Source organism: Sardina pilchardus, chromosome 1 (genome assembly GCF_963854185.1).
Source record: "Sardina pilchardus chromosome 1, fSarPil1.1, whole genome shotgun sequence".
Taxonomy (NCBI): domain Eukaryota; kingdom Metazoa; phylum Chordata; class Actinopteri; order Clupeiformes; family Clupeidae; genus Sardina; species Sardina pilchardus.
Genome location: NC_084994.1, coordinates 45,592,778 through 45,615,706, shown reverse-complemented (window position 1 = coordinate 45,615,706; position 22,929 = coordinate 45,592,778). Strand labels below are relative to the sequence as shown.

At 41.4% G+C, this 22,929-nt stretch overlaps 1 protein-coding gene and 2 long non-coding RNA genes across 3 annotated transcripts; 2 read left to right on the top strand and 1 right to left on the bottom strand.

The window, feature by feature from the left end:
• Window positions 1–65: 65 nt before the first annotated feature.
• Window positions 66–3,112, top strand: LOC134078253 (uncharacterized). The gene is made up of 4 exons (XR_009938831.1): window positions 66–283; window positions 1,550–1,605; window positions 2,750–2,945; window positions 3,064–3,112. It is a non-coding gene; the product is annotated as an uncharacterized LOC134078253 (long non-coding RNA).
• A 249-nt stretch (window positions 3,113–3,361) lies between these two features.
• On the top strand, window positions 3,362–4,476 carry LOC134093041 (uncharacterized). Its single transcript, XR_009940280.1, has 3 exons — window positions 3,362–3,424; window positions 3,559–3,643; window positions 3,919–4,476. It is a non-coding gene; the product is annotated as an uncharacterized LOC134093041 (long non-coding RNA).
• Window positions 4,477–15,620: 11,144 nt separating this feature from the next.
• Window positions 15,621–18,151, bottom strand: LOC134078203 (serine/threonine-protein kinase Nek6-like). The gene is made up of 4 exons (XM_062533955.1): window positions 17,964–18,151; window positions 17,556–17,694; window positions 17,333–17,440; window positions 15,621–16,510 (listed from the first exon to the last, which is right to left on the bottom strand). Exons 1-4 carry the CDS (start codon window positions 18,110–18,112, stop codon window positions 15,992–15,994), a joined length of 915 nt encoding a protein of 304 aa, XP_062389939.1. The 5' UTR covers window positions 18,113–18,151; the 3' UTR covers window positions 15,621–15,991.
• Between the last annotated feature and the right edge of the window lie 4,778 nt (window positions 18,152–22,929).

Here is a 22,929-nt window from a genome sequence, read left to right as displayed (position 1 = left end):
CAAAAATCTTCTCCAAATCTTTGCAAAGTCTGTCAATGTAAGGTAGGCTTAAGTTGACACTTGTCAGTGTCCATTCTTTTGTTGGTCCAGAGTTTATTTTTACTGCATGAACGGTGTTTATAATCTCGTTCAGAGAGGGTGAAACCGAAGCCAGTCAGGCTCTTGGTTCAGTCCTTCGGGTACCCATCTGACGTCATTACGTCGGCAGACGTCTCTCCCTGGAAGTCCGAAGTTGCACGAGAACAATGGCTGCCTGACAACGGCTGTTTCACTTCGGCGAAAGGTATGATAATAAATGTAAGATGTAGTTTGTCTAAATAGTTGCCCAGCATTTGTAACTTTTTAAGAAACATTCCCGTCGTCCATGTTTAAACTTTACGTTCGTGCTGAGGATGTACTAGGTTGGGGAATACCCGCAGTATCGTTAGCTATCGTGCTAACGTTAGAACTAGCAGCTAGTTTAATGATAGCTAACGTTAACGTTAGGTTAGCGCACTAGCAACTTTTAGCACACGATATCAAAGCTGACCAAACTCTTTTTCTGTTAAATAGTGGGATTGAATTCGTGAATACAAGCGTTGGTCATGTTTTACTTTTCTGTAAGAGACGTGTAGGTCGACGAAGCTTGCCTGCTGTGTAGTGTAACTGTAACGTTAGTGGTTAGCTCTTCAAGGTAAAAGGTAGCTGCTAGCTATTTCCAATGCATTTTGCCATTGGGATTTAATGGGTAAAATTTTAAACTATAGATATCAACTTGAAACTTTCTCAGTTGTTCACTCACATTAAGGCAAAGATTTTTTGTATTGCACGTTTTCTGAAATGTGATGTTTAGATATGCAAATGAGAGCAGTTTTACTTAAATATGCAATAATTTGCATATATTTCTAGAAAACTAAATCTGAACAATAGGTACAGTCAGCTTCAAAATAATTGCTGCATTTTGCTTATATGTTGTAACCAAAAGCCTATGCAAAGGGAATATTAGATAACACTTCATATCACCTCAAAAATGAGGAAATCAAGTCAAGTCAAAATCAATGTGTTTCAATGAAAGTACATTATAGAACAAATGATTGTCAATGATATGGTATAATGGAAGTATCTCAATGCATGCCAAGTCACATAAGGAAGATATTGACCTTTAGACAACATATCAAGTGACTTGGGATGCATTGAGATACTTCCATCATACCATATCATTGACAATCATTTGTTCTGTGAACTGTGAAGTGTGAACGTTTCAAGTTGATATCTTTAGTTTAACATTTTACCCATTTCACCTGTAGTAAATCCCAATGGCAAAATGCATTGGAAATTGCTGCCTTTAACCTTGAAAAAAAACTATGTTCCACTAAATATAAATAGGTAGATTTTTAATATGTTAATTAGATATACCTAGGGATCACAAAAAACGTGGAATGATTACTATTGCAATTAGTTATGGGTCAAACACTAGATTGACTGGCCTATAACCGCTGGTCAGGTTTTAGCTTGCCGTTTGGCGTTTTCTTTAATGTGTCAACATCCTTATTTTTTTTTTTTCATAAAGGTTATCAAGGAAACAAGTGGTGTGCTGGATGAAGTTTGATGGACTCTTCTGATCAGGTAAGGAAAGGTCCTAAATTAATGAATATTAGGGCTTTGACTCCGAACTTCGTTATTCGAATATAATTCGAATTTTTGAAAAATATATGATATTCGAACGAATTTTAGGCAGCTCTTAATATTCGAACCTGTTATGAACATTATTTTTTTTGTACATGTGTTTGCATGCAAACGTTGTTTTCAGATTCAGCGGCTTTCTCACATCTGGTAAAGTCGTGAATCATGAGCTCATTAGCAAGGCTATTAGGCTTACTCATCTCGGCTCCTGTAGGTGATGTTAGCAAGTGGTTTGACTAGCCTATTCAGTTTCCCCACGTGTGTACGTTTCAAGGTAAGCTAATAGTAACTTCCTCATTGAGTCTTGGAGTTGGAAGACATTGGTTTTGAGATGGTCAATCAACTTGAATGCAAGAGTTTTAATCTGTGCAGCATGCTAATCATGCTAACCGGATAATTTAGCTTGTTGTCTTCTATGCGTCATTGCTTTCACGATTGTGAATGTTTAGGATGCATGTCGAGGGACGGGTGTCCATTAGAGAAAGCGGGCCATGGAGAATGAGTTTAGGCTACTTATAGGCTATACTGTTTGGTAAAGTTGTATGCATAGTGCCTCCACCTGAACAGCGTTATGTCGGTGCAGCTTCCAGGGATCTTGTTTTCATGGAGACAGACGCGGTCTGCACGGAGTGGAGGGGCTGTGTACGTGTGTGTGTGTGTGTGTGTGTGTGTGTATGTTTGTGTGAGAGGGAGAGCAGGAAAAGGAAATTCAGCTTAATGAATGCTGCGTGTTTTTCCAATAGCATAAAAATAATGGTCAAAATATTATTAACAAATATTCGAATACATTCGAAGTTTGATATTAATAACCAAACGAACTTCGAATACGATTTTTGGCCAAAAGTCAAAGCCCTAATGAATATCCACAATTACATTTTGATATATTTTCCTTTTTTTCAAGTCAATGAACCAACAATTCCAAGAGGTGAAACAATGCATTTTCGACATCAACCAGTAAATTTAGACGTGTATATTAGAACATTTTACACGATTAAATGATCTATAAAACATTTGGCCACTGTATTATTATTTCAGATGATCATGTTTTGACTTAACTCTTGTTTTGTCTGTGTCATGGTGATTGTAGGTGCTGCAGGTCTTCCAGCTACTGTTTGGAGAAGATATTTCCTCTCAATTTATGGAAGTAGGGAATTTTTCTGAAGGCAGAAATCAAGGATTCAAGAACCCAAGTTGGACTCTTGATTCCACTGAGACCACTGTGTGCATTTTGAAATGTTCCAAATGTGTGTCACGTCCATACGGAAGAAGTTCCAAGCCCACAAGTGAGTTCACTCACCAGATAGACACACATACGCATATAACACTAATATGTGTGCATGTATTTGTGTCTGTAACGGTTAGTTTATCCCCTCCTTTCATGTATCTGTTATGACTTTGTAGTGGGCTCTATGAACTGTCCAGGGCAAAGTCGGTCTACCCTGATGACACTAGACGGTCTACCCTGATGTCTGGTAACCATGGCTGCTGCCCTCAACGTGGTGGGTGTGGACTATGTTATTGAGCATGCTCTAATTTGTTTGTCATAAGTGCTATGCAATACATTAATCCAGAAAGTAATCATGATTATTGCAGTTACCTAAAAGTAGTCTTGAATTTGCGATTAGCCATGTTTTACCAATTCAGTTTGTTGTACAGCATGCATCATTTTGTTTATTCTTATTTTTATTGACAGAGCCCTCAGAATTAAACTGATATCAATAATTAATATGGATGGTGATTGTGGCAAGGGTGCCTCCATAAGGTAATTATCGTTTATATTTGTCCATCTGATAGACTTACCTTGCTTATTTTTTTTTAATTCTATGATTTTACAGATTAATCAACAATAACTAATTGTATGGCAATCTTTTTTTTATTATTATTTTTTTTTAAAAGGTGCCATCCAGAAGTCCCAGCCTGGAGCCAGTGGCTGCTATTGCAAGACTCATGGGGGATGATCTGCAGGCAAAGCTGCGATTAGGTATGATATCACACAGACATACTACTGCGCAGTGTAGGGTCACTTTCAAATGGCCTCTCAATTAAACTAGATAAATAAATACCGAACATATCTAAGTGCACTCCCAAACGTTCTAATACAAGTATATGTTGTTCACATCTGCATTACTTATAACTATTGTGCCTGACTGCTTGTGTGGGTTTGCTTTTATGTGTCACACACAAGCGGAGTAGTTTGCATTGATTATATTCATGGACAGGGTCAATTGTAATGTATGCTTCCTTTCTCTTTCACAGACACTTGACATTTACTGCGAAAGGTACCATCAGAGCACCTCTCCCTACCCTGCAGGATATCTATACCAGAAAAGTACAACAACGGCCCAAAACTATTTCCAAAAGACATTTCACACCCTGACCATGGACTGTTTAAACCACTGAGGTCAAGCAGATGTCTCTGTTCCCACATGGCTAAAACAGAAAGGAAACAAGGAGTCTTTTCTCAATATGCTGCTCCATCGCTCCACCCCTGAAACATCAATTTCGATCTTGAACACATGAGGATGTTGGCTCAAGTTTGCCTGCAGACAGTCAATATAGACAGGTGTGTTGTTTTGATTTGATGTTTAGATTGTCGTGCATACAGTATCCTAACAATAATGATGGAACGAATTCTCATTTGGTTTTACCTACATTGGGATTAAAGGAACACTTAACCGTTTTTTCATATTAAACTACATTATTCCCTTAACTAAGACGAGTTGATACATACCTCTCACGTTTCAATGCGTGCACTCACTGGCTCTGGCGCGCGGCGCAATTTTGATAGCACTTAGCTAGCCCAATGCATTCATTAGGATCCAAACAGAGATAAAGTTAGAAGCGACCAAACACCTCCATGTTTTCCCTATTAAAATACAGTTACACAAGTAGTCACACGACCAAGTATGGTGAGACGAAATAAAACGTGGTGCATTTGTAAGCAGGTAAGAGGGATAACTATATTGTGTGGCGCAATAACATTGGGAGCACTTAGACTCTGCGCAGTAATATCCTCACTCCAAAGTGAAACTGAAAGTGCAGGATATTATTGCGCCACACAATATAGTTATCCCTCTTACCTGCTTACAAATGCACCACGTTTTATTTTGTCTCACCATACTTGGTCGTGTGACTACTCGTGTAACTGTATTTTGATAGGGAAAACATGGAGGTGTTTTGTCGCTTCTAACTTCATCTCTGTTTGGATCCTAATGAATGCATTGGGCTAGCTAAATGCTATCAAAGATGCGCCGCTCGCCAGAGCCAGTGAGTGCACGCATTGAAACGTGAGAGGTATGTGTTGATGTGGGGTGATTTTAATTCCAGAGTCCAAGGGGACATAGTGTCCTGGATACATGAAATAACTGGCATTTTAAAAATAAAACAAATACAAATCTGCTAACCTTTATGGAAATTTAACACATAGGTGAACATAGGCATTCCAATACTTATATCCCCTGTATTTTAAGGAACAATTTATTTATTTACGATACATTATTCATTCACAAAGAAAATGTATGTCCTTAAAGGTTGAATATTTCCTCATTTTTTCATTTAAAGCATTAAGAGCAATTTCCAAAAGATGATTTTATATTGTCAACTTTAGCTTGTGTTCCAATACATTTGGGCTTGACTGTATGTCATTATTTATTAGTTAAATGTTTATGATTGCTTTTTGTAATGTCTGCACCTTAAAGTGTCAAAGTGTCAATGTAGTATATAGTTCATGAAATAAAAGTTTTAAATGCTACGGAATGGTCTATTTTTCTGATCCCCAAACTGATTTCTCAATTGTAACTCCTCCTTCTCAATAGTGTCTCATAGCAATGTCTCCTCATTTGCTCTATTATTTCTCCAAAGGAGAAACAAGTAATAAATGAGACTACACTCAAACATATAGGAGATCTCCACTAGGTCTCCCCTCTTTCTCCAAAGGAGAAACAAGTTATAAATGAGACTACACTCAAACATAAAGGAGATCTCCACTAGGTCTCCCCTATTTCTCCTGTGTCTCAAACGAATATCTCTTTTGTGGCTCCTTCTTGTCTCATTAATATATGTCTCACCTATTTCTCCTAAGGCCATTTTAGGAGAAAGAAGTGAGAAAAAAATGATACTTCAATGATCCTAAAATGATCCTTAAATGAGAATCTCAATTTTGGCTCCTGAGCAACAGAAGAGATACAAATGAGAAACACATTTTTCCTCTGGGTTTCTTCCTTGGGCCATGTCTCACCTTCCCTAAAAACTCATAGAAATCCATCATCACTTTTTGAGTTATCTTGCTAACAAACAGACAGACAAACAAACAAACAAACAAACGCTGGTCCCCGATGAAAACATATACCTCCTTGGCGGAGGTAAATAAAATCTATTATTATTATTATTAATTTACAACAAGTGAGATTGCAAACCTTGCTTGGGCACTGTTGTCTGATGGATGGCAGATGTGTTCTGTGGTTAGACCAGTCCGTACGCTGAGCTTTAAGTAGGCCTGGTCCCTCTCCTTATGCCGTCATCTTTCTCAAAATGATATAGGAATTCAACAGGGGGTTGGTGAGTAAACAATCCAATGAAATGACTTATGATGCCATGCCATGATTATCCCAGGGGTACAGTTGCGCTCTCAAACCCCTCCCTTAACCCCTGAATGGGGTCCACTGACAGGGGATACTTGGGGATTACACAGTCAGGCATGACACTCTCTCTATATATAGCAACTGATTCACTAGAGCAGAGGCAAGCAGAACCAGGAGAAACAGGAACGGACTGCTTTTCAGGGATTTTCCCTGTTTGAATTGGTCTTTTGCCTTCCAAGCCTGGGGCTGACGTTGAAGGGACATTTTTAGAGGTTTTTTTTATTTATTTTTTTAAGTTTATTGGTTGTCTACTCCCGAGTTAGATCAGAGGACACATCCTTCTCTCTGCGTGCACTAACCCAGTCTGACACTGTTAGCTTAGCTTAGCATAATTTACTGAAACTGGGTAAGACCAGCTAGCCTTGCCGTGAAATCAGGCCATTTTACTGGGACAGTGCAAAGCCATCGATATCTCACAGTTGCGACACAACCATTCACTCCCGTGTTCAAAAAATGGCGGCACATCTGGTATGTCATGGTCGTTCAATAGTTCCTCTCAATGGGGAAATGAATGAATATCTCAGGTGTTATCATAAGACTTTTCTACATGACTTATGGTCGTGTGCATAATAATGCATTTTCAGTGAGTAATATATGTATGTGGCAATGCAGTTTATAGTAATTTTCATTGAGTATTTACCGTAAATATTAATGTGATCGCTGCTGTCAATCCCGTAGTAAACCAGGGACCAAAACAACTACTGAGACTACCACTAACCACGTGACCGCTCTAATCTGGCTCTAACAGCGAAGTCAACGGCTGACGCAACTTTGAGATATCGATGGCTTTGGGACAGTGTTTTGTGTTTCACTTTCCCTTTAGCCTTAGCCGGGGGGGTAGGGTAGGATGAGTCAGGGATGAGTCATGAGTCAAGCTCTATTTGGTATTGCTTTTAGTATAAATAGACTTAACTAGTGTTCTCTGGAAAGATCATTTCGAATGATGATGATGAGACCTCATCAAATAATCCAACTCTTATTAAATGAAGTGAAATTATTTTACAAGATGGTGCTGGATAAGTATCTTCATACTGAAAACAATAGATGTTTTACTCTTTATATAAATAAAATAAAAAATAATAATTAAAAAAAAAACAGTTTAGTTAGATTCTGTTAAATAAGTAGTGTCTGCAGTGCACTACCTGTGTCTGGCAAATCTTATACAATTCTTTCATGTGACCCTCGACCCTCGTTCAAGTCGCAGGACAGCTGCAGGCCACTTGCCGGGAAGTCAGGTGATTTTCCTACTGAGACAATATTTTGCTTTCAGTTTCCCTATAGCCTAAATGAGGGTGTAAGGGTGTTATTGACATGAAAACAGATGTTTTATCACTGAAAACAATTAGAACATGTAGAAATAAATTTGTTGATATAAGACTAATATTGCAGTGTCTGTGTCTAGCAAACCTTATACAATTCACGTGACCTTAAATTTAGTTTGCATTCTCTGTCTTCATCTTTCTGTAGAGCCACATAAAGAAGATCAAATGGTTATTGGTATGTTTTGTGAGGTTTATCTGGGGGGCATATAGCCAATAGGAAATGGGATCTCATGTTTCTCCCAAGGAAAAAATAGTGGAATGACAAGTTTGTCAAATACTTGATAAAGAGGTCATATCTATACAAATAAGGAAATTCTTAGACTCTGGGACATTTTTTTAAAATTATTTAACCTTTATTTTACCAGGTGAGACCTTGGCCCAATCCCAATGTCTGGACTCACGGACTCAGACTCTGGAAATTCGTAAGGGCTTAGGGCTGTCCCAATGTCGAATTACAGCGGGCATGAGGGTTTGAGTAGGAAAATCCGGAAATTACAAAGGTAAACAACTGCACGACACACATGCATGGTGCAAATGTTAGCAACGTCTTTGTTAGTAAACATCGCCAAGGTACATGTGATCTCGTGAAGTGCTGTCCCAATTCCAAATACCTATCTGAGCCCATGTGGCCTCAAACTCATTCACTTAGCACCTGAGATCAATTGAGTCGGTGAGTCCTTAGTTGTTAGTCTTTAGGGCTGACATTGGGATTGGGCCCATAAGTCTCTTTTGCAAGGGAGCCCTGACATACAGACAGATAAAACATAAATAGGTAAAAGAAAATATGACAAACATACAGAGCACAGGAAGACTGGTCCAACAGAAGATAAAACACAGACAATTAACATGCAGAAAACCATACAGACAACACTGACACATAGGAAATACAATTTAAAAAAAAAAAAAAAAAAAGTCAACAGATCAAGACAGATGACACAGCACAAGACTGACTAGTTGAGTTAGTGAAAGCATTGGCAAATATCAGATCAGAGATGTTTGAGAAGTTTTTTAAATTGGTTGAGGGGAATCAGACAACTTAATTTTTTTTCTGAAGAAAATTCCAGCAGCAGGGAGCTGCAAAATTAAAAGCTGTCTTGCCTAATTCAGTCTGTGAACGTGGTGAGTCTAAAAGAATAATGTTATTTGAACATAAACTGTAAGATGAGTGTGTATGTGAAAATAAATTTGAAAGATAAGATGGCAGTTTGGCAATAATACCTTTGTATATAAAAAAAATATGCCAGTGAACCCACCTGCGCAGTGAAAGAACTGAAACCAGTCAACTCATAGAGAGTACAGTGATGAGTGCGTGATTTAGCATGAGATAAAACGTAGCGCACCATGGTAAACTGTATTAAGGACATGTAAAGTGGAAGAAGCAGCATTCATGTAAGGAGTATCACCATAATCTTTCTAGCCTGAAGAGTGAAACATGCTTTGTTTCTGAAATAAAACCCAAGCTTAATTTTTAATCTCTGGGCCAACTTCTCAATATGAACTTTAAAAGTGATTTTATTATCAATCCACAAGCCCAGATATTTATAGATCGAGACTGTCTCTATACTTTGGCCATCAAGGGTGGATATAATTTAGTTAGGGGAGATGTGGCGGAGAGTTGATTAGTAAACTTCAGAGTAAGTTAAATAGAAATAAGAATCTAAACATTAAGAATAACAATTTAAACATTTGAAGATAAAGAAGGGCAAAACCACTTGGTAGGCAGCATCAACTCCGTAGGCCAAAAACACAGGCAGCAGTACAGACAGGGTTCAAGCAGATCTCCAAAGTGACAAAAAACCAGGCAGAGTTCGGTACACAGGTAGGCAGACAAAACACAGGCAGCAGTACAGGCAGGGTTCAAGCAGATCTCCAAAGTGGCAACAGGCAGAGTTCGGTACACAGTTAGGCCACAGGCAGTTGAGCAAAGGGACTAGGCAAGACTCACGTCAAGTAAGGTCCAAGCAAAAGTTTCCAAAAAGGTTCAGGCAAAATCACAAGTTCAAAAACACAGTCCTTTGTCAGAAAACAGTAAATCCAGCAAGAACATGGGAGTATGCAAAAATCCACACTGAAAGACATGACGATCTGGCAAAGAGTGTTTCACATGGCATGGCTTAAAAGCCATGGCTGACAAGGAGAGTGGCAGCAGGTGTAGCAGAGCAAGCACTGGTGATTGGACACCTCCCTTGTCAGTCAACCGAAAACCAATGTACAGTAGAAGGAAAACCCTGATCAGAGCAGCAAAGGTATTACAAGTCACAGGCTAAGAAGCAAGGCTTCTGGTCCGGACTGTGAAAGTAGCCCCCTTCCGATAGACGCCACCAGGCCTCCCAAACAGGGCCTCTGGATGCTGTTGGTGGAACTCGGAGATCATCGGTCCATGATGAACGGGGCAGGGACTCATCTGTGCTCCTCTGGACCATAACCCTCCCAGTCAACGAGGTACTGAAATTGGAAGGGGGCTACTGTCACAGCCCGGTCCAGAAGCCTTGCTTCCTAGCCTGTGACTTGTAATGCCGTTGCTGCTCTGGTCTGTCCATTTGTCTGGGGGTCAAAACCTGAAGATAAGCTGGGAGAAGCACCGGCCAATTTACAAAAGAATTGAGAAGAGAATTGTGGCCCCTGATCAGATATAATGTCAACAGTCAGGCCATGTAGACGGAACACATGAATGGCCAGCAACTCAGCTGTCTGCTGTGACATGCTGGCTCTAGGCATGAAACATGAACGGGGAGACCACGCAGAGATTCCAAAAGAATAGTGAATTTATTAAATAAAGATAATTAACAAAGACTAAATGATAAATATATACAGTGATGTGTAGTGTAAGTCAGTATAATGGAAGTAACCAAAGTGTCATGCAATATCAGTCTAGGGGTTCTAACAACGAAATCCAAAAGCCAGGAGGAGGAAGCAGAGAGTGACTGTTGGAGATGCAGGCCTTTTATGCTCCTGCCCATTAGGTGCACCTAATCACCATCACCTGCTCAGGATAGTAGGAGGGGACAGAGAGGGAGAGAGCATAGGCAAGCCACACAACAGGGCGGGGTCTAAAACCCACCCGTATCCGTTACATATCCCCCCCCTTAAAACAGAAGCCCACCTAAGTGGGATTCTGCAAATACTGTAAATAACAAAATAATACTTAGACAAAACAACCATAAATCAACCCAGTCCCCAAATAACCCACTCACCCAACTCTGGACACATCCGTTTCCCACTTTCACACGCACAGAACGCACACTCTCACCATGCACTCAACTCATGCTCACCAGTCACTTAACTCATGCTCACCAGTCACCCAATCTCCTGAACCACAGCAATTCTGGTACCTAGAAAAGCAATTTAAGAGGCACAGCAACAGAGAGACTTGAGGAGAGAAGTTACTTGCATACAACATTCAACCCATTACACCATATCCGGACGCGGGACAACGCATCTGCACTATCCACGCCCGAATATGGTGAATCTGTACATCGTGTAATTGCTGAAACAACGCCCAACGCACCAGACGTTGCTCTAGATTCTAAGTGAAAAACGGCTAACGGATGATTATCGGAAAGTATGACCACTGGCTGAACTTCCACCCACATACACACCGAAGGGCTAAAAAACCCACACCAAGGCCAGTGCTTTCTTCGCGATTTCCCATTCGTTGAGTTGGAAAAGATTGACAATAAAATCGGATAAAATTGAATAAGACTCAAATACGAGCCATCTAGATCGTCCATAACGTCACAACTTTTCAGCTGCGGCGACAGCAAGCAGTAATCTGGGCCACTCACACTCTCCCCATCAGCTGCCACCCTCAGAGGAGAAGGAGCTGCAGACCCAACCGCTAGAACATCCAGCGAACTCCGAAACTGATCTGCAAAATGCAGAGGAGCGGGCTTAATGGACTTCGGCTTACCCTCCATTTGACAGGTTCGACATGTCTTTATAAATTCTGCTACATCTCGCCTCAATTGCGGCCAGTAGAACTGCTGCAGTAGGCGAACATAAGTTTTGCGCACCCCGAAGTGCCTCGCTCCCTTCCCGTGTTCTGTCTGTAACACCGGATCCCGGTATCTCTTCGGCACGACAATCTGCAACGTCTCAGTCAAATCATTATTGGACACAACTTTACGAACAAGCAAACCATTAAGAATAAAATAGCCCTTGTCTGCGCTCGGCAGTTGGTCTTCTGACAAGGCCACATCCAATAGCTCTACCAAGCAATCATCCTCTTTCTGGGCCAGAATAAAATCACTGCGTTCAAACGCTGCTGGCAAATTAGGTAAAGGTGGGAATAAACATTTAACCTCGGCGAGCTCACCTGAATCATTCGCTGCCTGTGCGCAACTCTTTGACCGAGTCACCCCGCACGCAGCACGCAACACCTCAGGGAATTCTGCGGCACTTGCATTCTGCTCAACATCCCTTTGCTCAATGGACACCATTGGTGGTGCTGGCCCACAAGGCCACACACAGTCCCGGGCCAATATGTTACCCAAAATAACATGAACACCTGGGACAGGCAATGCTGGGCGCACCCCAACAATAATTTCACCTTGAACAAGATCGGAATTTAGGACGATTTTGTGTAAAGGAACTGACATGGTTTGCATACCTATGCCCTGAATGAGTACACTATTTCCTGTGTTGGACTGAACTGAAAACGGCAAAACAGATTCCACCACAAAAGTTTCTGTAGCCCCCGTGTCCCGTAGAATTCGAACAGGTGTTTTGTCTAGGCTACCCACAAGTGAGATGAAACCGTCCGTTATAAACGGGCCATAGCCCCCACTGCCATGATCCGCGGACTCGGACGCACACCGACCCTCCACAGGAGAGTCAGGCGCCCCCAAGCTTGAACCTCCTGCAGAGGCAGTGCCGTCTCGTGGGTCTTTCACCTGCGCAACCTTAGATGTACGGTTAACAAATCCAACATGGGCCAGGCATCCCACCCCTATAGGCGAATGCGGTTGGTTGATGTCTTCCCTGTTTTTATTTTTACCCCGAAGCACTGGGCATTCCCTCTTCCAATGACCATGTTCAAAACAATAGTTACACTTATTTTCAGTGTCGGTCTTGCTGCGATTTAAATGTTCTTGTCTGAACCCAGACTCGCCATAATTCCCATCCCAACGAGTAGATCGCTGCTCACCCCAAGTGTGCGTCACAGGCCTGTGTGGAATATACTCATTACCTCTAAAACTACTTCTATGGGTTAAATTATACTCGTCTGCGAGCACGGCCGCCTTCTCGGCAGTTTTAACATCACGTTCATTGATAAAAGTTGCAAGCCGTTCCGGGACAATACGTTTAAACTGCTCCAACACCATTAAGTCGCATAATTTTTCATAAGTGTCGACCTTTACAGAGGAACACCAACGATTGAAAAAACCAACGAGGTCTCTGGCCACCTCGGAGTAAGTTTGTCGCTCATTTCTTCGCCAGTTTCTAAATCGCTGCCTATAGAACTCGGGGACTTGTTCGTAAGCCCTCAACACCGCGTCTTTCACAGCTCCATAATTCTTGCGATCAGTCATGGACAAAGCAACATACGCATCTTGGGCTCGGCCCGGTAAAACAGTTTGGAGTAACAAAGTGCGCTCCCCGTCGCTCCACCCCCGTTCATCCGCGATGCCCTCAAAAAGCGAGAAGAAAATGTCGGGATCCCGGTCACTAAATTTGGGTAAAAACCTGATCATCTCGGAGAGTTTTCTATCTGTGCCAGTCCCACCAGAATTACCGTCACCGCGCATTTTCCCCTCCCTGATCAACTGCAACCGCTCTCTTTGAATTTCAATTTCTCTTTCCTCCTGCTTGTCACAAAGTTTCAACTTATCATATTCAAACTGACGTTCTTTCTGCCTTTCCAAACGCTGTTTCTCCAATTCAAGTTCCTTACTTTTTCGCTCCGCCTCCTTAAATTCTAACTCTTTCTCCCGCTCAGCTGCTTTTAATTTTAACATTTCCATTTGTTGCTCAAAGCTAAAGGCAGAAGGAGGTGACCCTTCCTCTGGTCCACTGGGTGTAGAGGCCGCTGTAGGAACTGTCGGAGCTGGGTTTAAGTCTACTTCTAAAATGGACAGATTTACCAATTTTGATCTAACTTGGTCTCTTAATTCTTGTTTTTTAAGCCCACTTGCCAAACTGTCCTCGAATCCGTAATGCTCAGCCACTCTGCGCAACTCAGCCTTCGTGAACTCATCTAAATAAGTCTCTGATGGACACGCAAAAAAAGCTTCCATTTTGCCAATATTATTTTTTGACTGGCTGAACTAAAACATGCGCTTCTTTGCCAATGCTCGCTAAACCAATGGCTCAGACTTAACAGCGTGCAAACCGTAGCTAATTAGACACAGGTGTACAACCACCCCAATTAACCCACAAGACTAGAGCCGCCCCGTATCTAACTGAAAACCACTGCCCTGACTATTTCTAAAGCCTAGTCTTCAGTGTGTCCTCATGCAATTGAGTTAGTTAACCCCAGCGCGTTCGACACACCAAAAACAATAAACCAGAAAAAAAATAACACCCAGCGGTAAGCGCTCTTGCCTTGCACGGGGTTTCACGTTCGCTCAGGTAGGTTCTAACCTCCCAACCCACCCAATTAGCCATTACACCTGCACCACATTAGTACAGCACTGTCAGTCTCCCCTGCAGCGTAATGTAACTTAAAGCTGCAAGTAGCCCCAAATGCTCCTCCTCCACGGCAAATCAAACAAACAATACTTCAAATAATTTTAACAGTAACAAAATCTCAACTACAAAAAATGATAAATTAACCAAAATACTAACTTAGCAATCAATGATTCAAACAATTTCAGCGTAGGTCTCCCCACATTTCCAACCAACTGCACAGGTGACTACACCCGTCAGCGAATTGAACTTTAGCGTGGAAAAAATTTACTTTACCAAATTCGGGAACAAATCCCGGAGAGTCCCCATATGTGACATGCTGGCTCTAGGCATGAAACATGAACGGGGAGACCACGCAGAGATTCCAAAAGAATAGTGAATTTATTAAATAAAGATAATTAACAAAGACTAAATGATAAATATATACAGTGATGTGTAGTGTAAGTCAGTATAATGGAAGTAACCAAAGTGTCATGCAATATCAGTCTAGGGGTTCTAACAACGAAATCCAAAAGCCAGGAGGAGGAAGCAGAGAATGACTGTTGGAGATGCAGGCCTTTTATGCTCCTGCCCATTAGGTGCACCTAATCACCATCACCTGCTCAGGATAGTAGGAGGGGACAGAGAGGGAGAGAGCATAGGCAAGCCACACAACAGGGCGGGGTCTAAAACCCACCCGTATCCGTTACACTGCTAAAGCCTACCTTACATTGCCAGACTTTGCAAAGATTTGGAAAAGATTTTTGAAAAACTACAGTCTCAGACCCTCTCACATCTAAAGACAATTCATTGAGGTTTTAGTCACAGTCTAGTCACAGGCCAGTCTCAGATTAGGATTTTGCAAAGACTGTGGGTCACTATTTACAAGACTGCTGCTAGATTCCTTCAAATTATTTCCATCGTGCAATAGGCTACACGTCATCATTCACAGGAAATCACATGATAGCCTACTCATATCAAAGTAATTTTTTCGCGTTTCTGCAGCATTGTTTGATGTGTGACATCACTAACAGATATAGAGCTGTTCTGTCACGTAGAACAACCGACTAATAAATTATAAGAAATGAAATAACAAATAATCATAAAGGCTACAGCTGTCGCCTATTTTGCCCCTTCCTGTTTCATGTTCGCGCAAGGTTACTATTGGTTTTTAATGTTCACGTCACTATTTGCATGAGCCACGACTGAAAAGACTTCCGATAATATCAAACATGTTTGATATTGTCGTAACGGCAAAACTAGAAAAAGACTGCCTCCGACGGACTTAAAACCGCTAAGATTGGCACCTTACACTAAACGATTTAGATGACGGGAGCGCGCTGCGATTTCAGTACAACTCCCAAGATTTCCGCCCGATTTTGGAAATTTAGTCGCCGACTGTTAAAACAGACCAAAATCGTGCAATGTAAGCCAGCCTTTAGTCTACAGTTTCAAAACGTGACATACACTTACAGGACATTGATTCTAATTTTAATTCAATGTTTGATGTTGCACTGCTGGCACTTAAAGGGAAATGAAGATGTCATCCTCATTAGTTTAAAGGATGTTACACCCATAAAAAAAAACATTTGAACAACCCCTTTGAACAATGTACCCAGCGCCTGATCACAAAATCAGTGTTTAATTAGCGAATGTAGACTGGATATGCCTATCTTATGTCTTTGAACTTTGCTTCTCTAACCAGATATTTCAGATCGCTAAAATAGAACCCTACAGTATGTGTCCAAGAACATTGACTTTTTAGAGACAGACACATGTGTGTTGTCGCCGTTCTTTAATGTACAGTGACACCTGTTGTCGCTGTCCTGCCACCAGTGGCAGAGGTACCACCTGTTGTGACTGCCGTGCACATGGCACAGGTGCAACCTGTTGTGGGTCTCCTGCCTGAAGTGTCTTTATGATTTCATCAGTTGCTTGCGTGATTTCAGTCTCCACTATCAGCATGCAGGCTCTAGCAGCAGGATTGCTCTCCACCATGTTGCACACTACTCCTCTGTAAGGACACATAGATAGCATCTGCTGGATTTGGCTGGGTGTGGCGTCGTGAGCAGGTAGTCTGTCCCTGGGCCTGATGCACAGCTCAGCGATGACCTTGCCCATTGCCCAGACGTCTGAGCGTTTGTCCCGTACAACGTTCTTCAGGATTTCAGGAGCGGAGTAAGCCTCGTTGCCTAAGTTACGGGCCGACGTTATTCCATCCTTGAAGAATTTAGCCAGTCCTAGATCTATGATGATGGTGCGGTTTGTTCCATATTCCACCTGTAACAGTACACAACAGCAGAAGAAACGAGCATAAGAATGGCACTCTTTGTATAATGTGGGAAAGGTCAGATACCATGGGTGCGCGCTGGGGCTAGAACATACTTAACTCATTCACTGCCATTGACGTCTAAAAACGTCAATTTAAACACTTACATTGACTGCCATTGACGTCTATAGCGTTTTTCTAGGCTGATTTGACATGGAACTACACTCTCATCTGGCGTAATAATCAAGGCAGCTTGCAAACGTACCATGGGCACAGTGATATCACGCAACATCTGAAAATAGTCCCCATAGAGCAACAAGCAGTAGTAGTGCCAGTAGTTTGCAAGTTGCCTTGATTATTACGCCAGATGAGAGTGTAGTTCCATGTCAAATCAGCCTAGAAAAACGCCAGGTTTCATTTTCAGTTAGTCTTACTGCACTTTCTAACTTGAGAAAAGACACGTTTTGAATGGGAAAATTACTGGAAATCTTAGTCACTTTCAAACATGATGCTAGCAGGCGAGATGCTACTGGTCTAATCCATTTCAATGATCTATGCTAGGTTGAAGCTAAAAGTTGTATCACCAGACTCACAGAATGGCTGGATGAACGGGGAAAAGGTAAATATCAATTGTTTTGCTCGAGGGGAGGTGGAAAATGAGCTTATTTCCAAAAATGGCGGAATATCCCTTTAAGGTAGAACAGAAGGTATTTAAACAGGTCACAATGCAAAAAAACACAGCTTTGAACATGATTCCATGACTTCATAATGTGGAGCAAACATCTCAATTGAGAGTTAGATTAACTTCCTTGTCCGAACTGTGCAACTCTTACCATGATGTTGTCAGGTTTAATGTCCTGGTGCACAATGTCTTTACTGTGAAGATGACTCAGACCTGCACACATGCCTTTGATAATGGTTGCTGTGACAATAGGGGTCAACTGTAGGACACAATTGAATTGTTTTTAAATGAACATATTCTATAAGATGTATACAAGAAAATCCAGCAGGCAATAGCAAATCAAAGATCACTCGCACAATCACTTATTTACAAACCTGTATTTTAGAATTCTCTGGGTAGAAGATTGTTGTCTCCAGCTCTTCCCCTGAGATGAACTCCAGAGGAATGTTCCATTTCAAATCCTCAATCCAGGGGACACCCAGAAGCCTCACCACATTTGTATGCTGTACATTTCTGCAATTTCATAATGTTATGTCAAAACAAGTATATGTCTAATTATCTAATTGAATAATCTTTCTAGTCTAATTTTGTCATTGCCTTTATTTAAACATGATCCTAAATCACAGTACCCATTTTAAATGGCTGCAAGTATTGTCAATTGGTCTGTGAAGATGTCTCAGAACAGCCACTCTTAATACTCATTCACTTAATGTCGACATCCACAGACTACCAACCTCCACTACACCATTCACCATGAACTCCTGCCCTCATACATAACTCACCGATACACTTTGCACTCTCTCTTTAGGTCTGTCCTGCTGATGAAGCCCAGAGGAACCCTCTTAATGCACGCCCATTGGTCTATATACTTCTCCTTGTGGACCTTCCCAAAGCGGCCTTGGGCCAGAGTCCTGGCGTCTTGCTGTGCCATCTGAAGAAACGGGATCTTGGAATCACAACAGAATGAAGTTAAGGTAAGTAGATGGACAGAGTGAACTAGATGGGCTCAGCCATACGAGGGAGAATCCTGAACAGGGTTGCACCCAAAGATTGATTCAGGTACATTACTGTATACTCGTGTTCACTTTTTTTTGCTGTTGTTCATCTGTTTGTCTTATAGATTTTGGTGTTGTGTTTCTGTTTTTTATTTGTTGTGTATGTGTAACCTACCTACCAACAGCATGCACAAATATTCTGTTACATCTTCATGCATATTCACACACACTGCATTCATGTACTTTGTACACACAACTCATAGCCTACTGTACAGTACATGTACATGTACATGCACACATCCCATCTTTTATAGACAGTTTGTCTTGGTTTGTCCACCATCTCCCACTGACAACATAACATGGCATTACTATTCTATAACCTGGAATATTTGCGGAATTGGTTGTCAGACCAAGGGGATAATGTTTTGAATCTTTTAAGTAAAATTTAAGTAATGCCTCCGACAAGAAACTCATCTATCCGAATCAAATTTATCCTCAGCCCACTACAACACAAAAGAGTATGAATTCTAATGAGAAAAAATGTCTCATTTGTTAATAACACCACCATAGACCCTGAAGGTCATTTCATGATCTTAAACGTATCAATTAACAACAGCCCTATCACAATTGGTAACGTCTACGGCCTAGACAATCCATCCATAACTTGGACGACACATCCTTTTTTCAAACCTTCTTTTCCTTAATCTTAAACTTTTCCGAACGCCCAATCATAACAGCAAGAGACTTTGAGTTTAGAAGTTCTAGTACCAGCAATAGATCGATTGGACAATTCAGTCAATAGACACTCCTGGCAATCTGCAAACAGTTCATGTGTGAGTTTAAAAAAGAATACTCTTTCTTCTCAGTAGCTCACGTTCATATTCCCACATAGACTTCTTCCTTGCTAGGAGCTCCATCATATAAATTATTTCCGAATCAAAGATTCATCAGAATAACTATTAGTGACCATGCCCCGTAACAATCAATTGGAATAGAACCTGTCCATTTAAACCTGGATGGCGCTTCAATATCTCACTCCTTAACGACCTGAATTGCATGCTTTTCTAAAGTGATTCTCCTGAGTCATCTCCATAGGGCCCAGTGTATTGTAAAGGACTCAGCCTGACCATGGGCTTTTCAAAAACACTGAGGTCAGGCAAATGTCTCTGCTGCTACAAGACCAAACAGAGAGACTGAGAAGGAGCTTCTTTGTTGTTCTTTGAGAAAAGAACAAAGACTGGCACTGAAGTCATACCTAAACAAGAAAGATGTATTTGGAGTTTTGCCGACCGGATACGACAAAAGGTATTTGGATGAATGATGTTGATGATGAATGTTTAATGAACAAGATAAACAAAATGGAGATTTTTTTTTTTTTTTTACTGATACACATTTTATTCTATGTATTTCCTGTGTTCCATCAATAAACAGATTTATATAGATATAAAAAAGTTTGATCTACCAACTACCTTCGCTGGTGGGAAAATGCATGGGACTCATGAATGCTATCCTATTGTAGTGCAGAGGGAATATAAAAGACAACCAATTATCCCGCCTCTTGGATTGAGCCCTGCCAATGGTGTGTTTGCAGACCCAACATCTTTTTTCTTTTCTATATGGGCTTTTTATGCCTTTAATGATAGGGCAATGGAGAGTGACAGTGCCATGACAGAGTGACATGTCTTTAATGATAGGACAGTGGAGAGTGACAGAAAGCGAATGGGAGAGAGAGCAGGGGTCGGATCCGGAAACGACCACAGGGTGGGAATTGAGCCCGGGTCGCCGCTGTACAGTGCAGGTGCCCCAGCCAGTTCTGCCACAGCTGGGGCCCAGACTCAACATCTTGATACACCGTACATACAAGGAAGAAGGTCCTTGCTATTCTAAAGGGAAAGATCTTTACTATTCTAAATATTCTAAAGAGGAAAAGATAAGTAGCCTACTGTAGCACAAAAGCAACAATAACAAAATACAACAGTTCAATGACAACAGAAGCATGCTGTTTACACAAGATGCTATTAACAAGTTGAATGAAAATGGAAATGAAATAACCACTCAAATAAAAATTGTGAATTATTTTCAGGATATCAGCAGTCAACTGATAGGAACACTTCACATTTACAAAAACAGTTCTATTTACAAAAGGTGAGATTGCAAACCTTTGCTTTCGCAGTGTCGTCTCATGTGTTGTTAGACCAGTGCTGAAACTGAGCTTTACAGTGCTGGTCCTCTTGTCTTATGACAAACAGTAAGGCGTTCAACATGAGGGTGGCGCTTGTGCTGTGTGTACTCTGACAACACAACTCTGTTGTCACAACTCGCTTAAAAAGGAAAACAAAATCTAAATAATTCACAGAAATGTCTTGTGGATGCTATGCCATGATTATTCCAGGGGTAGCTACTGTTGCACTCTCAAACCCCTCCCTTAACCCCTGAATGGGGTCCACTGGCAGGGGATTAAACAATGTAATATGGTATAATATAGTTGTTGTCTATTTATACAACAACTGATTCACTTTAGCAAGGGAAAGAAGAATCAGGGTAAGAAATAGGAGTTAACTGCTTTTCAGGGATTTTCCCTGTTTAAATTGGTCTTGTGCGTTCACTCTTCAAAGCCTGGGGCTGAAGGTTTTTTTACTCCAGAGCTAGATATGAGGATTTAAGATCTTCAGACCTGTAGACAAATTAATTGTAATGTCAATTTCACAATCAAATCTGCACAATTAATAATATATTGATGATTTTGATTATTTGTTTAGATTTATGCGTTTAAATCTGGGTAATAGAATATATTTTCTGAGATGGTTGAACTGAATCTCTTAGCTTGAGCAACTTACTCCCTGATGGGGCAAGTTGAAGACATAGGACAGCTGCAGGTCGGCTGCCGGGAAATCAGGCCATTTTCCCACTGGGACACTGATTTATGTTTCGCTTTCCCTACAGTCTGAACCAGGGTCAGGGTGTAGGGTAGGATCAATCAGGGGATACGTTTCTTCACTGCAAAAAAAGAAGATAACCAAGTGTTATATTAGGATCGAAAACTCTATTTGGTATGGTGTTCAGTATAAAGACACCTACTGTACCTAGCAGTCAGAACATTTTGACTTGATTTAATAACAGTTTGACTTATTTTATGGAACATTTTCCCAAACACGCTGGTTGCCAAATGTGCTTGTTTCAATAAGTCCAACCCTTATTAGATAAATTTCCACAGTAGTGGACAATAAAGACTTCTAATTAAATTAAGTCAAATGATTTCAGAAGAACGTGCTACATACTGTAAGTCTCTTTACACTGAATTCAATACTAACTGGATTTTTGATCTTGATATAAGATTGATGACACTTGTGTCCTGGAATGGGGTCCATGACTGACAGAGGCAAGTTGAAGTCGGAGGGCAGCTGCCGGCCGGTTGCCGGGAAGTCAGGTGATTTTCCTACTGATACAATGTTTTGCTTTCGATTTCTCGATAGCCTAGGCCTATATACAGTAACAATGGAAGATACTGTAAGATGAGCTGTCTAAAAAAGCGGCTTCATAGTACGTTATCAACTTGTGTGTTCGAGCATGCTGAATACAGTATGTGTGTGTGAGATTCTCTCATTTTCCACTGTCCCATCTTAGGACATGGCCTTAAACACATGGCCAGTTCATAACAAGGGTTCGTGTCAGCTCAGCTGTGTAAAAATTCTCAGAAACAGATAATTGCAAGGGGCACCAGTGCCCTCCTGACACGAGAGTGGCACTCCGTATTGTGTGGGCACCCAGAGAGCCCGGGGCAGCGCTGGTATTCATGTGGCACTGGGGGTCACCGTGGCCACCGACCTTTCTGCTGACCACAGTGTCATTACAATAAAACGCTGCCTTATTCTGACCAAGGCCTGGGTTTTTTTTTAACCGGGTGGGGGGGTTTCTTAATGGCACGACATTTCTGGAACTGGTTGCTGGCTAAAAGAAGAAGTGTGTATGATGTGCAATGTGCATACACTGCAGCCTCACTAACACATGCAGTGAAACTTGCTGCTAATGCAGACTGGACAGTCTTTAATAACCAGCCATTGTGTTGATCCACTACTGTTTATTCCAGTCCAGTTGTGGGCGTAACACGTAGCCTGCCTCACTCGTCAGCATCAGTGAGCTTCTGAAAAGGGCCCAAGCCCGACCCCTTTGGCCAGCTCACGTTGGCGGTAGTTTTGGTCTGTGGAGAGATAAATTAAAAAAAAAAAAAATTAGCAAATTTTCCAACACTGCTGGTTTCTCCTCCAGCTTTGTGGGATGTTTAGCCATCTGAAAATGAGCAGCTTACCACAGCCCTCTATTTCCTTGAAAAACATGTTAAATGGCCAAGTCTTCTGCATCATCTGTTAAAACTGTAAAAAGTGAGGAAAATTGTCATTGTTATGTAACACACTGGAATAAGTTCAGTTGTGTTGATCTTTGGGGAGCTATTCTTTCTTGAAACTGTTTCTCTGGGGTCTCTCGACCACAATTCACAATCATCAGACACAGCCTGTCTCTGCACCACGAAGTCTTTTATGCACCCCAACCACACATGGGGACTGTGACAAGAAGAGTGTGACTTTCAACTCTCCTGGGCCCGGAACTTGCAATCCTCTTCCCCATCTCTCTCTCTCTCTCTCTCTCTCTCTCTCTGTCTCTCTCTCTCTCCTCTTCTCTTCCTCTCTCTCCTCTGTCTCCTCTCTCGTTATGTGACTAGCTGCCAGAGCAGTGGCAGTGGCTAATGGTGTCAGCA